This window comes from Apostichopus japonicus, chromosome 13, assembly GCF_037975245.1.
Source record: "Apostichopus japonicus isolate 1M-3 chromosome 13, ASM3797524v1, whole genome shotgun sequence".
Taxonomy (NCBI): domain Eukaryota; kingdom Metazoa; phylum Echinodermata; class Holothuroidea; order Aspidochirotida; family Stichopodidae; genus Apostichopus; species Apostichopus japonicus.
In genome coordinates, this window is record NC_092573.1 from 12,275,443 (window position 1) to 12,290,624 (window position 15,182).

Genomic DNA, 15,182 nt, shown 5'->3' on the forward strand with positions numbered 1-15,182 from the left:
TTTATGTTTAAACTGGTGGTTTATGTGACACATTGTATAGTTTTACTGAATTCTTAATTAATTTCCATATCGATTCAGTTTTGGTGGATAGGTCTATGTGTTTATTGAAATTTAGGTAATAAATAGGGTAATCAAGTCGGACTTGATTAAAGTTGGCACAGTAATTATCATGGTGCAGGCTTGGTATCATATTAATGGGTCATATAGTTTCAGTAGTTTATTGAAGAGAACCTGATAGTAACTGGTGGATGATGGTTAGGAGGTGAAGTTTAGTTCTGAGTTGCAACCACTCAACAACTATTTTAGATTAAGATCTTTCGACATAATGAACACTGGAAAGTTCTGGCAGTAGGTTTAAAGCTCCTTTGAAGCTCATAATTGGTCAAATCAAGAATTAAAGTAGGATGGTTTGCGAGCAAATCATGTATGTAGATACTTTCTTTTTTACGAAAAGTCACCCAGGATAGAGCCTGGACATGAAAACCAAATGACTTAACTGTGTGATCCTTTTCCAATGTGTATCAGTAGTCCCATAGAAAGGGATCATATACTACACATTATCTTGCCACGTAATGTTGTATAGTGATAGCACTACATATTGATGATGTGTGTATATTAGATACAGTTCAATCATATATATTAATTGTTGAAAATATCTTGATATATGCATCTGATAGACTCATCTAAACAAGTTTTCTTAAAGGTTCTTGATTTGTATGTAATAGTCAGTTTTTTCCTCCAAATCATTGTGCAAGCAATCAAAATAGTTACTATGATTTATTTTGATGATTTTCCATTATGTACTTTCTCTAGTTTGTATTCTCAGTAATAAGCACTGATAATGTTGAGTCTTCATAATAGTCAATAAATAACAATGTTTTGCAGTGCATTATAATAAAAAAAAGAATTGCACTTTCATTTACTTCATTTGTTGTTATATTTTTGTTGTTTTTCCTTTCTTAATTGCCCCAGCTGCATCTAGTCAGATATTTTGGGATAATATATTATATTAATTTGTAAGATTGGGTGATACTGTTGTGAGGAAACCTCTTACACTGTCTTACACTGGGACAGCAATAATGGGATTGCCTCTCATAGTTTGCTGCTTTAGTTTCGAGATTAACTCTGAGAAGGGACATGGAGGTGCACATGCCCCATAAAACCACTTAAAGCCAAACATCTCTGGCAGGAAGGCTATATTGACAGTCAATTTGACACCATGAATATTTTGGCACATCGTGATACATGGTATTACAGATGGAGAAACAACGCTCTCTCCAGGAATAGCCCCTCACACCATCGTAAATCCTTAAACGTTTGCATGGTCACATTGTGGAATTGAAAAAAGCACTTTTCTTTTGTCCGAGTCCCTTGAAATAAATATGATTATTTATCAGGATGAATCCTGCACAATGTACTGTATGTCTCAGCTCAGTGTAGCATGAAGCTGCTGCCATGTGGTATGAGTGTAGCCAACAAACTGTGATGTAATTTAACATGATTTATAAAAGTTGGAAATCCCGCTTATTTATGCAAATTATTCTTACTCGTCCTGGGAAAAAAAGGGGTATGCATTCGGCTCCCCATAGAAGGGACTTTGGGCTCATGACTAGAAATTTCTGTACTAGCAATTAGCAATTCAATGTTGAATTTTGGTCAGCTAAAACTAGGTGATGCACATTTGTGATTCTAAGCGCAAATCCACTAACTTTATCAGATATCCAGCCTCACGCACGTTTTGCGCGAGAGCAGACTAAAAAATGTGGTTTGAAGAGTTGCAAGAGGTTGCGGAGGTGTTTAAGGGAAATTTCCCTCTAACGTGTTTAATGTTGATTCCCATCTTGATCTTTATCGCACCATCACAAGCAGCACATGAGTTTGAAGCCTACCGTATGCAGCATTTCGATTTGAATGGACGACAATACGGTAAATATAACACTAGGCCAAATCTAGCCTAGATACCGTAGACCTAGCTATGTACCCTAAAATCAGTTCACGTTCATGTAACGTTAGGCGTGTACTACAACAGTGTAGCATATTTTTTTGTGGTTTCGACCTTATTTTATTTAATGTTCACATTTTTAGGAGAAAGGAGTGAACTTCTTTTCTCAGCACCTGGGTGTTGTAAATGAAAAGTTAAGCGAAAATGTAATCCTGAGTCGAGTTGTACTGTGTTAGGCCTAAGTGGAATGATGTTAGCCTAGCCTCCTTTGAGTGGTATGATTCAGTGAAATATAACGATCCCTCCACTTCAGTATAATACCCTTTGGACTTAATTTTGTTGTAACAAAAAATTATGATAGCAAAATGTTTGATAGCAAAATGTTTGATCATTGTTGTTGCTTTTGATCCCTCCACTCAGCAACCAGTTCCATGCATCCACTCCAGAATATTAGCATAGGACTTTCATTTCTTTGTGAACAAAACATTTAACAACAAAGTGTCTGGTCAGTTCTGTTTTACCCTGATTATTGTGGGTAGGTTCTATCGTGAAATTGCTACAGTTGTGCCCTTTACAGTTAACTAATATGTACCACTTCCAGTCTTTCTGCCATTTACTGTCATTTTTCATTCTAAAACAGGAAGCAGAAGTTCCTTGATTAATATGGAAGCACGCCCTTTATCAGCTAGCAAGGTTCCAAGAAGATGCCTTATTGCCAAGCTGTCAGAACTATCAGCAGAACGATACCAAGAACTGGTATCGGAATCGGCAGGAGCGCTGGTGGTTCTAATTCCTCAGAACTTCAGTGCCATGCCTCAAGAAGGTTTAAAGGTTAGTGTTAGATTATAGTGTGTGCAGTGAAATTATATTTTAAAAAAGCATAAAATTCATAGTTTTAGTTAAGTTGCATTTTTAGTTTGCTATTGACCAGGTATCTCATTTTGGTACAGTAGTACCTTTATATGGTTTAGGAGCTGTGTATTTACTTAGTTTAGTACTGTAGCACGTTATAAATATCTCCTGGAACTGGACCTCTGGAGGGGAAAATGTAGGTTGGCATTTAACATGTAACTAAGAGTGAAAAATCACTTGTAGGAAATTATCCTGCTTGTAAATGATGAAAGAACTTCAAGTTAAACTGCAATTGACATGTAAAAGAAACATGAGACAAAGTCATGTATAAGTTTGCAATCAGAAAAGTTGTAATTAATTCTGTATGGGCTTTACGCCTTTCACTTTCGTCATCCAATTGATCGTTCTGCTCTCTTTGGCCCCTCTCAGCAATGGCTGAAGGTGGAGCCCCAGATGTTGGAATTGGAGACCAACATGGCAGTGTACTTTGTACGAGAGGATGAGACACTGCTCCAGATACACAACGATATTCAGCAAGCTGCCACTGGAGACCAGGCGGATTCAGCGGCCGAAGGTATAAATTTACAGCTAAAGGAAACATAACACTAGTTAATTAACAAGATCAACACTATCCCACAAGTTCGTGATTATGGAGCAATTAATTTTAAGGCAATTGTGAATAGAAAGAAATGAGGGAAGTAATGTTCAAACTTCATCAGCATGAGTATTCTGTGAGTTAGGCATACTTGATTTGGATTTACCAGTTGGTTTACAATCATAGCGACTAAAGGTTCCTGTGAATTGGAGAGAGCAAAGAAAAGTAACATTCTGTGGACAAGTTGAAGAACTAGTTCAAGCACGGCAGAGTCAACTTACTCAAAGTTGAAACTGAGTCCTATAGCATCTGTTTTTGTATTTACAGTCAAATAGAGTTGTTTCTAGAGAAAAGCTGTGTCTCAAAAAATACAAATCCCTTCTGCTTTCAGCTCTGTTGAGTGCGGTGTATGCCAATGGCTTTCAAATGGTTGCAACTGGGCCGCAATCTAAGCAAGTGAAAGATGCTCAGATTATCAGCATGGAGGTAAGATTTTCTTTAATTCTGGACCATGGAGCTGCTGCTCTCCAAAGTGGCTGTGATGATTCTTTTGTGACCCAACTAGAAAGTTAACAACCCTCTGGGTGGTCACCATTGCACCTATCAAATTCAGAGTCAGGAATACTACCTGTGAGAGTTAATTGCTGCTTTGTAACTTATCTTCCACATGTCGACCATACATGCAGAAGGAACCATGCTTTACACATTATTTACTTTCATTGGTTGGTTTTTGAAAGAGAAGAGCAGGGTGTGGGGAGAGGTGGGTAGGTGAGGTGATGATGAATTGTGGAAGATCATCAAGTGTAAAACTATTTCAACTACACTATACTTGATCAAGTATTTGTGCCTCCCGGAGATTTATTAACATGCATGTTTTCATGGCAGACTAGAGGGCGACAGGTATCATCCTAGATGCTGATGCAGCATTTTGAAATGTTGCTTGCCAGGGAGGCAAGTTTCAGAAACCTGCAAAAATACTGTTCTGATGTTATCGTGATGCACATTACATCTATAACTTTCTGCTGAGCATTTCTTTGATATCTTTCAGGTTCCATTTTAATTAATCCATTAATTAGGATGACCTTTCATTGCATCTTTTCATTATTATATTTTGTTGTTGTTCTAAGATCATTTCTTGCAATTTACTGCATGGATTGGTGTAATTTCTTTTTTTGTAAGATCATATCTTGCAATACTGCATATAGTGGTGTCATTTTAAGCTGTTATGTATTTTTTTCATCCCTCACAGGGTAAGCTGACTGGAAAAGGGATTGAAGACCAACTTCCAACTATTGCCATTGTTACTCATTATGATTCCTTTGGCATTGCCCCTGTAAGTATGAATCTTCTCTCTAAGTTTTCATTCAGGGTATTTCCCCATTGTGTCTCTGTGAATATGAAGAGTATTAAGTCACTTTACCTCCTTTGGTAGGCTTCATGAATTGTGAAATGATCTTTCAGTGGATTAGGAAGTGAATGTGAAGATTTGTCTGTTACGTTCTCTGTTGTTTTTTTTTGCTCTTGCAAACTATAAATGAATTACCTTTTAGTACATCAGGACGTGATTCTTTCTAAACAGATTGTTCTCATTATTTCGGCTTTACCACTTGTATGGTTATATGGTTGGTATATCAAGAGGTAAATCTAACAATGTGTCGGATTGAGTTATTGGTTTAAGAATGGGTCATTATGAATATTTCATGTTCATTATCCACACTGAATTGAGTAACAGTTTATATTCATATTTATCTGAATAAATGCCAAACTTTTAGCTTTTGTAATAATATAAATTTGTCATCATTTTTCCTTGGCAGTATCTGTCCTATGGGGTGGACTCGAATGGAAGTGGTGTGGCAGCCTTCATGGAGCTTGTCCGACTGTTTTCAAGGCTCTACACCAACTCCAGAACACATGCAAAGTATCCTTTACTTTACATTGTCATACAGAGAGCTTTATTGTTCATTTTTCGGAATTTGTAAAAGAACCTTTTCTTACCACATTTTTATTCCAGGCTAGGCCAGGCATCAAGTAATCGAGTTAACGATTAAGTGTAGAACTTCTGTGTACTGACACCACTCGGCATTGAGGTTCACCTTTTTACTAGACTGAATTGCAACACCAGAGCTGTTCATCAAATCATGTTATGTGGCAGGTGTAAGAATCAACCCATCCCCCCCACCACCTCCATACAGTGATTCCCCCTTCCTCTATTTCAGGTCTTTTTCCTGGATCAATTCTTCATTAGGATATTGGCAACATTTTGGGGAACAATTTGTGTGTTTTGGTTATATTTTAGAGTACCTGCCAGTTAGTACTGAATAAATAATGGTATTGTGTAACAAAACCAATAAACTTTGCATCAGTGCAGCAAGGTGGTCGCGTTGCATGGCATGGTGCAATGCGAAACCAGAGAAGTTATCCCTGCCTTTATTAAATTGAACTTTTGGAAATATGATTTTATGTTGGTGTAACAGAAAGCAGTCAAGTGGTCAAGTTTAGTAGAGAAAACGAACTTAAATAAAAAGTGCAGTTTGTTGGAAGAATCGGATGCAGCATAGCAAGGTCAACACAATGGTACGCTTTGAAAGAGAAACGGTTCAAGGTGTCTGTTTTTTACAAGACCTTTAAGTCTGAAAGAAGTTGGATTCCTTTGTTAGTCAAGAAAATATAGAACTGTCATTCACTTTCATTGGCTGCAAAGGATGTTTCAGGTTTTCTTTAAACTTTCCTTAATTGAACTTCAGATATAACTTGCTATTTTTCTTATCTGGAGGAGGAAAGTTTAATTATCAGGGCACCAAACGTTGGATTGAAGACAACCTTGAAGTTCATGGTGAGTGATTTATAACGCAATAACTGCAAATGATTCTTTCACATTTTCTGTAGAAAAAGAACGATGCTAGCTAATATACAAGAAGGTAACCATACATCTCACTTTATAGAAGTAGGTCACAATGTTTGTCAGTGTTATCTTAATTTTTGTTTGTTTTGTTATTCAGATTTTCCTATTTAAGGTGTGAAGTTGTTTACATTATGAACCAAAAACAATGACTTTTGGAACACTATCTGAAGAAATTTTATCACTCAATCTACAATTACACTTCTATGAAATCATGCCAAACTTAAAAACTTACAAACAAATTATTTGTGTGCTGTTTGCCCGAAATTGGTTTATTATTCTTTTGTGGTATGAGAAACTACTGAATTGTTGATACCTATTTCTTATAATAAGTTGTGTTGGTTGACCATACATCAAGAAGGAAAGGAGTCATGGTCAAAGTTTCTTTATCAAATCTTCTGTACCCAGACATGTCACTCTTAGCCGATGCTGAATATGTCATTTGTTTGGACTCTGTTGGGGGATCTGATAGTCTGCACCTTCACCTCTCTAAACCACCGAAGGAAGGGACATTACCTTATGAGATCCTGCAAGTAAGTCTCAGGAACCCAGTTTCAAATCTGCCTTCATTCTCTAAACTTTCACTCACTTGCAATAGATTCACTGAGCCTGCTTGACTCAACACTTGGGGAGTGTGAGATCTTATCAATAGATATGCATGAAGTGGTTACACTCATATGTTGAATTAGTGCCCTTGTTTTGGAGATGTGGTTGTCACTATTGTTATTGGCAGAAAAATCTTGTATTGAACTAGAATAAAGCAGAAGTTGTCAAAGCAGTAAGGTCTTTCTAAGTTTAATCTCTAACGAGAAGCAAAGATTGATCCAAACTTTATCGCAAACTTTTTCTTTGTTCTTGAGTGCTATTATCTCACAGTGACTATTCCCTGTGATGCAATAGTGAGAACTACTGACTGCCAGAACAGATCAGCCCCCAACACAATTAATTGGAACTGTTCACATATAAAGATTCTAGTAAACCATAAATAATCAGTTGCACAGCTTAACATGTTTTGGATTGAGTTAGTCTCAGTCTTGGTCTCTTGAAGCAACGTTAAGATTAACAAGCAGAACAAGCCAAATCTTATCAATATCAACCATGCCCTTACACAATACATTGATTGACAAGCATCAATTTTATCTGCCAATTTGCTGGCGTATCCACCTAAGAGAGAAAGTTTTCAGTTTAAATACTCTGAACTCCTTAGTGGTACAGGAGTATTTCCATAAACCTTCATTGACACAGATTCAGGTGGTAGCATTTGGTGTATATGCAAAGAACAGAGTTGGGTTCTCGCAATCTTTGAGGATAAAGATAACAGGTTGTTTTTCAGATTTCTCATTTCATAATACCATTGACTTCAGTAGTGAAACATAACTTCATATCAATAATGAAGATCGTCATTGTTTACTCTTAACTAATTTCCTAAAACTCTGTTTCTGAAAGACATTTAGGATACGACAGCATAGATGTCCGATTGTGCTGAATGGCCTACGTCGTTTAGAATAATAATAATTATATTTGCTTTTTATATAGCATGTTATACCAGCAATAGGTCTCAAAGCGCTTTACAGACATTATATTACACATGATAACCTGTCCCAGAGACAATCCCTCCAGTCGGCAGCAGTTATATACTGCGCCCAATGACAAGTTACCTCACAGGTACCCATTTAACCCCAGGGTGAGAGAGGCAAGTGAGGTAAAGCATCTACCCCAAGGACACAACGTAATGAACTAGGCAGGAATCGGACCAGCAATCCTTGGATCACGAGTCCGACGCCTTAGCCAATTGGCCACCATGCTCTCACAAGAGTTGAAAGATCTCTACATGTCTTAACTTTTTCAGCACTATTTCATTTACACTCTAACATGTTTACTTTGATGTTTGCTTTTGAAGAACTTCAGATCAGCAGCCCGAGACTTGTATCCCTCCTTTAACTTCAGCATGGTGCACAAAAAGATCAACTTAGCAGATGAAATGTTGGCTTGGGAGCATGAACGTTTTAGTATCAGACGACTTCCAGCAGGCACCATTTCCCACCTACCGTCCCACCGGAACATCTACAGAACCTCAGTAGCAGATGAGAGGTAAGTAGAACTGGTTTAACTCCTTACACAACGAACAAACAAAGACCGGCACAAAGTGAAAAGACTTCTGTTGTTCATTAACGGTGCCCAATCTTTGTGACTAAACAAAAAGTCTTGCATGTTTAAGCATTGGTGCAGTTTCACATCAACAATAGGAAAAGAAGGTGACTACCTTCAAAATGAAGATAACTAAAGAAAACTGCATATGCTTGGTGGACCCTGCAATATCCACATGCGTTTGTCAGTTATGTTTCAACAGAAACTACTCACCTAGGAGCATAGACATACCACAATTCTTTCTTGTCAAATGTTCTTTCCTTAACTTGCTTTACATTGTTCTGTGTATAACATTCAATGCTGGGTTCGTTCTTAGCAACTGTTAAAGCTAGTTACCAACTTGTTATTATTTACCTTTTTTGGACAAGAAGAAATTAAAACTTTGTAGAGTTACAGTAACACTGAAAATAGATTTTTTACCCATTTTAAATCTGGGTTAAGTTGATTAAGAGTTGGGAAATCCATCCAGTTACTTAAAGTCAGAAATATGCTTTTTACTGTACATAGTCAAAATTTGTCAAATTATGCAAGCTGACAATGGTAGCAAAACAACCAGTTACAAAACCGTATAGCATTCGCTTCTATGTGAGAATCATGAGTACCATTCATTTAAAATCCTTTTGTCAAAACTTAAGATAATCAAGTGCACAAAGGAATGTAGCAGTGCTTTTCAAGTTTCCTGTAACACACCCCAGCTCCTCCCATCCAACTCCAACACCCCCCCCCCCCCATTCCTCTCTTCTCAGCATGTTGCAATGTGTTTGAATAAAATAAAATAACAATTATTTTGTTGTTGTCTTCAGTACAAGAGATCATGGAAATGTTCTAATATTCTTATATCTTCTCTTCCAGATGGAGAGTGGAAAGTTCATCTTTAACCAGGAATGTCAGGATTATGGCAGAGGGCCTTGCCAGACAGATTTATAGTCTTCAGAATAATGGAGTCAATGGTGCCCCAGAAATATTTGACAATGAATTTGTAAGTGTCATTACGTCTCAAGAATTACCTCAACTTCATTTACAGCATCCAGTTGTGTGTAACTGTATTTTGGATTTTCCAAAGACACAGATAAAGTATAAAAGAAAGATTAATAGTTGGTGGTGCCAAGCAAGGGTGTAGAAAGGGGATAAAAGGCGTAGAAAGGGGATAAAGCCCTAAATTTCTTGTTATTCGCCCCATCCATTCACTGTTGAAAAGAAAAGAAAACTTGATCTTGTTCTTTTCTCTAAACTTTAATTGTTTTTTTTTTTGTCTTCTTTACCTTCAGAGTGTAAGTGAAGAGAATTTAGAAGCTTGGGTTGAATATCTTTCATCTAACCCAAGACCGGCCCAGCTTATGGCGAAAGACCATCCAGTTGTGGTCACTCTGGAACAGGGCTTGTCAAAGTATCTCAAAGATGTCAAGAGACATTCCTTCAAGGCTGATAAAAGGTAACAATCGCCATTCCTTCCCAAAACAAACTTTATGTCAGTTTTAATAATGTAACTTTTCAGAGCCTTTTTTTGTTAAGAATGACTCCAAGCAGAATGCTGGAAGGTGTCTCAAAAGTAAAGTATTATTTCCATCAATTTAGCATGTGCACTGACTAAGGTAATGGAACGGTGAAATTAACATGTAGAAAACAAACAAATCCCACTGCTTGTAGAAAGCCAAAGCTGTGCTTCTATTCATGAACTTAGAATTTGACTAGGTCTGCTCAATTAAAGATATATCCCACTGTAAGTATGTAGTCGTTTAGTAGCAACATTAAAGTAATGCAGGTATTCTGATTACTGTATTGATTGACAGTAGCCTTTTTGTGTTTGCTCACATTTATCGAAATCGCAGCCTTTTGCTACAATGCTCTCAGATATTCATGAGAAATCTACTTCAATCTTTCCATGTTGCATTTACATTGGTGAAGAGAATGCATGTACTAGAGAAATATTTGTTAGGATTGAGCTTGGTGTAATTTTGCAAGCTCGTTATGTTACTAGTAATGAGGCTTGCCCAGCCTTTGAGTCACTCGCCAAAATGTCGAGGGCAGGGTCAGGCTGTTGATGGTCTTGATCTCACACGGTATATGTTATGTCGTTGGTCAAGGGCATGGTCAGTCTGTTGATGGTCTTGATCTTTTACAATATCTGTTATATCATCAGTGGAGAAGTTGACAGTCTTGAAATAATTATCTTTTCATTCATTCTTTTATTCATTTATTTCCAGCAAATAATATTTTTTTTGACAGATTATCATAGACAAACTGCAGTGTGTATATATGCAACTCATATTGAAATGCTACTCTTATCGTTTCTTATTGTACATTTCTTGCATGGCAAAGGAAAACAATAGCAGTGTTATTCTTATGTAATCATATTCCCCTAATATCTTCTTAAGATTTATGTGGATCGAAGGATACACATATCACACACAGAAATTTTACACCGATAAACAACAAACAGAGATCAATGGGGAAGAGGATATAGATGACAAGAGATTAAGCATTCACATATTTATTGTTGTCATATTTCATATATATATATTTTCTATTACACAGAGAGCCTGAGTTTGTGTTCTTTGATGGATTGAAGTCCACCATGCATGCTTACAAGTAAGTAAATTATTCACACAAAATGGTTTTGTTATTTTGTGAACGGACTCATATGTGTCCTCTGTTTGGCACAGCCGTTGAGGAAGGCAGTGAAGGGAATTTTTGGGTCGCAAAAAATTTAAAGGCATAATAATGTTCAAGAGAAAATTATTCCACACCATGTTTTGAAAACCTGATCCCAGTATCTCCTCCCTAAACTCAATTTGACTGGCTAAAGCCTCAACAGTATGTGATCTGTGATGTCATCACCGTAGATGTTCAGTGAAGCTTGACTTTTCTATTGTAATGTTCTTGTGGATTATTCCTTGACATCAACATTTTTTGTATTTAAAAATCTCGGCAAAATAAGTTTGGTTTTGTAAAGTAATAACTATATTCCTCTAAGGATAAGTGACATATGTATATAATACCGAAAAACAAGGACATTTACAGCTCAATTGCCATCATGACATCATTCACTCTGCTGTCTCCAAAATTTATCACCACATTTGAAATAAATCAATTGCCATTCAAAATGCAGCAAGGATGTTGTGTTAACCTGCAGATGCAGAAGATTTCCTACTTGTTCGTTGAGATATCAATTACACCCACCAGGATATCACTTTAATGGTGGATTCCAAATAATAGTAGTTACACTGTAATCATCTCTGATCTCTTCCTTGAATGTATCTTCACTGTGTTTTGTTTCCCTTTTCTTTTGCTGCAGTGTAAAGCCGGCAGTTTTTGACTTATTCCTGGCAGGAGCCATTGCTTCTTACGTGGGTATCGTCTATCTGTTCCTCCAGGTAAATAAAGTATCTTCTCGGTTAAGATATTTCCATTTATTTAGCTCTTAATATTTTTTACTTTTCAACCCTGTGCATCTTTAATTGAGTGCTTCTTTCATTGTGTGAATGTTATCTTATAAGACCTGTTCAGCTAGCTAGCAAGACTTAACTGAGCAATGAAGTGTGAAATCTACTCAAATTTTGCGGTTCATCCTTTAAACTTTTGGCAGAATGTTGTCATTTGGTTTGAGAGTATACTTTACTCACTTATTGGTTTGACTTTTTTTTTTCATTGTTTTGATGAGTCATTGCTAGCTATTGATGGAAGTCATGTGTCTTAAAGATGTTTATCAATGGTTTGTTTTTGAAACAGTCAGTTACGATTTCAGCTGAAAAACCATAATTAATGCTTTTTTTCTATTCTACTGTCATAGTTTACTCACAGGCTCCTCTCTCGTGTGTTGTTAGATTTATTATAATATTGTTTATACAACAGTTACATGGAGGTCACAATAGACATTGAAGTCCAAAACCTTGATTTCTTTCACTTTTTTTTCTTGTTTCTAATGTTTCTTTTAGAACTTTCATCATGTTGAAAACCTGATCCGAGGGTTGTCACCCAAGCCAAAGGGTAAAGTACACTGATTGGACAGCAAGGCACTCTGCATATTTATCTAACCGAGAAGTGTCTATAGTGTGTCTGGTGGTAATCAAATGCTTTGATGCTTATGATACCGTGTTTATATTCCACAGACAAGTGAGCTCTCTCACTCAATTCAATACTGAGGGCAAACTTACCTTATGTACATTTCCTTCTTCTTGGAGAATATTTGAGGAGAAGAAACATACGAGTGGGTTACTTGTGATGTAAGTTCCAGGTGCTATGTAATGATTACATTGAAATCATATCACACTACCTTACATGCATACAAGAATCTCCCATAATGCAAGGTACAATCAAACTAGGAATAAGAATTATCATCAGTAATCGTCGCAGTAATCAAGGTATTTGATTTTGAATTAAAAGGCAACTCAAAACAGGGGTGGAGGGTGGGTGGAGGGCAATATTTTTTGTCAAAATACACTTCACTTCTTTCTGGAATGTTAAAAGAAAAATATGGTTATCACCTTCCGGGTGTGCCTGAAGTGAACAAGTTGTACACTCCTTGCTAGCATATATGCATGTAAACATTCCCTCAACTACAAATATTGTCCTTTTCCTTGTCTTATTCCTAGATATTGCAAAGGAATAAAAATGTGAAGGTATACAGGAATCTCCCCCCCCCATTCCTGTATACTTTCAGGGGGGAGAGGGGGTATCAACTTGTATTTCTCAACTGCTCTTCTTTCCAGCATATTAATACTTATACATGATTTGCATACCTCTACATTAGAAGCTCTAGTTAAGCCCTGGAGAGATTTTAAGAATGGTGAATTAGCATAACTAATTGATGTTTTAATTATTCATTTGTATGATGTGTTGCTAATATGTGTGGTAATTCTTTTGTTTGTGAACTGGAATCAGGTATTGTTTGTTTCTGGCACATCTTTATTACAGTGTATCTTATTTCTGGTTTATTCCTATGTATTCGATGTTTGTTTCCTTTCATTACAATTCACTTTACTTTGCCCATGCCCACTTCACTCTCTTGTTACCATTATAAATGTTCATTTCAGTAAGTAAAAGTAAAGTTGGATGATATAACTATATATATTGTCATAATTGTGGTGGTAGAAGGGGATATTAGGGGAGGGGGAGGAGGGGGAGGTTGAGGTCAATTCTTTGGGTGAACAAATTTTGCTTGAGTTCACTTTTTGCTCTTGGTGTATAAGGATGATGAAAAACACTTCTCCTTGAAAATAATTCATTCACAACATGTTTTCAAGTAACAAGATGTAGGAAAAGAAGAGGCTAGAAAGAGTAATTCCTCTACTTTGATGGAGACTTGTTTTGGAGGCAAATTACACATTAACCTTAATTGTTGATCTTGCAGTGGGATAGAATGGATCTTATGAACACAACAGTAACTGAGTTTTGTGTCCATGCTAAACTTGAACATACTACTATGCTTTTACATCATAAAGTATTTAACAAACTCTGAAGGTATTACTTGGAAGGCACATACAAACCATTAAGCATAGTAGCCAAAGACATCTGTGGAGAACCCAATAAGTATTTTGAGTGTTGGTGAATACTTTCGTAAGCTTACATTGTGGGTTTCTCGAGGAATAAAGAGAATAGTCATGACAGAGTAATCCAAGAATAGTTTTGCTGAGTATCCTGTCAAGGAATACCTTCCCAAGATCTCAAGTGTCTGTCATGTATGTCAAAATATTTTCTATCCAAGCTCCTTTGAATGTGAAAGAAAGTTTATGTTACGATTTAACCTGCTTTATGCCGATACCCTTTGTTCAAAGTTTAATTTGATTTCCTACTATTATTTTGAAGTGATAATATCCATTTATATTAGTTTGTCATGAAAAAGCAAATAATATTTTAATTGAAATTAAGTACATGTGTTCTCTGCTGTTGGACTTGTAGGCCATGTCGGTGCTAAGGAATGGTAGTCTCATCCTTGTAAGTTTAAACCATTTATCAAAAGAAAGAGTTGTTTTAATCTGCAACAAAAGTCCCTGAGAAAATTGATTTAAGATGCAGGCAGCAGTAATATTCTGAGAACAGAATGGATAGCGAGAAGGAAGTATCTCATGGACTTTTCTACTAAAAAAAAATCAAACTTGGCTATCAAATGTAATTGAATAATTAATAGCAATATTTCTTGTGTATTAACCGTTATTGATCTCATATTTGTACCATTGATATAAGTTTTATACATCATGAACTGTGAGTCTTCGGGGTGTCAAGATACTCTGTATTGAAATCTTTAAGTTTTCTTGTACGTGAGCACATTTGCCACATACCTATTATTAGTTGTCAGCTTGAATTTAGCAGTTTGGTTACAATTAGCTAGCACATATTCTTGTGGTAAAGCTTTGACCCACCTTTAAGGGTTGTGCAAGTTAATACATATAGTTCATGAACTGCTGGATGACAGCAACTTTATCACAGACTTTTCACAGTGATCTATCAATTTTCTAAGAAAACATGTGAGTATGGTAGTGCAAACGACAACAAACAGAAAAATACAAATTGATGAGAAATTATAATTTTATTTTGTCATTTGTGTGTGTTTTTGTCAAATGGGAATTGTTAACTTATTGTGTAGCCTGTATGTCCATGTTAGCTATGTAAGGTACAACATTATTTTGTAGCCTGTACAACCATGTTAGGTACAACATTATTTCTCCGACTGACGCCAACACAACTCAAAACTGGTAAAATCTGTATTTATATTCATTGCCATGATGTCCTGCAATAATATGAAATAT

The 15,182-nt window shown here is 36.4% G+C and overlaps 1 protein-coding gene across 1 annotated transcript; it reads left to right on the forward strand.

Moving 5' to 3' along the window:
- Window positions 1-1,630: 1,630 nt before the first annotated feature.
- LOC139979242 (BOS complex subunit ncln-like) lies at window positions 1,631-14,963 on the forward strand. Its single transcript, XM_071990013.1, has 14 exons — window positions 1,631-1,926; window positions 2,583-2,773; window positions 3,224-3,368; window positions 3,781-3,875; window positions 4,639-4,722; window positions 5,204-5,307; window positions 6,134-6,222; window positions 6,697-6,821; window positions 8,189-8,379; window positions 9,289-9,415; window positions 9,705-9,868; window positions 10,972-11,025; window positions 11,732-11,810; window positions 12,372-14,963. The coding sequence occupies exons 1-14, from the start codon at window positions 1,761-1,763 to the stop codon at window positions 12,435-12,437; spliced, it is 1,680 nt and encodes a 559-aa protein (XP_071846114.1). The 5' UTR covers window positions 1,631-1,760; the 3' UTR covers window positions 12,438-14,963.
- Window positions 14,964-15,182: the final 219 nt, after the last annotated feature.

Excerpts from the sequence above, each read along its gene's own strand:
- LOC139979242 (XM_071990013.1), top strand. The coding sequence starts at position 1,761 with ATGTGGTTTGAAGAGTTGCAAGAGGTTGCGGAGGTGTTTAAGGGAAAT. Across the intron at positions 8,380-9,288 it reads ACCTCAGTAGCAGATGAGAG|ATGGAGAGTGGAAAGTTCAT; the intron begins GTAAGTAGAACT and ends CTTCTCTTCCAG. Across the intron at positions 11,811-12,371 it reads TCGTCTATCTGTTCCTCCAG|AACTTTCATCATGTTGAAAA; the intron begins GTAAATAAAGTA and ends TGTTTCTTTTAG.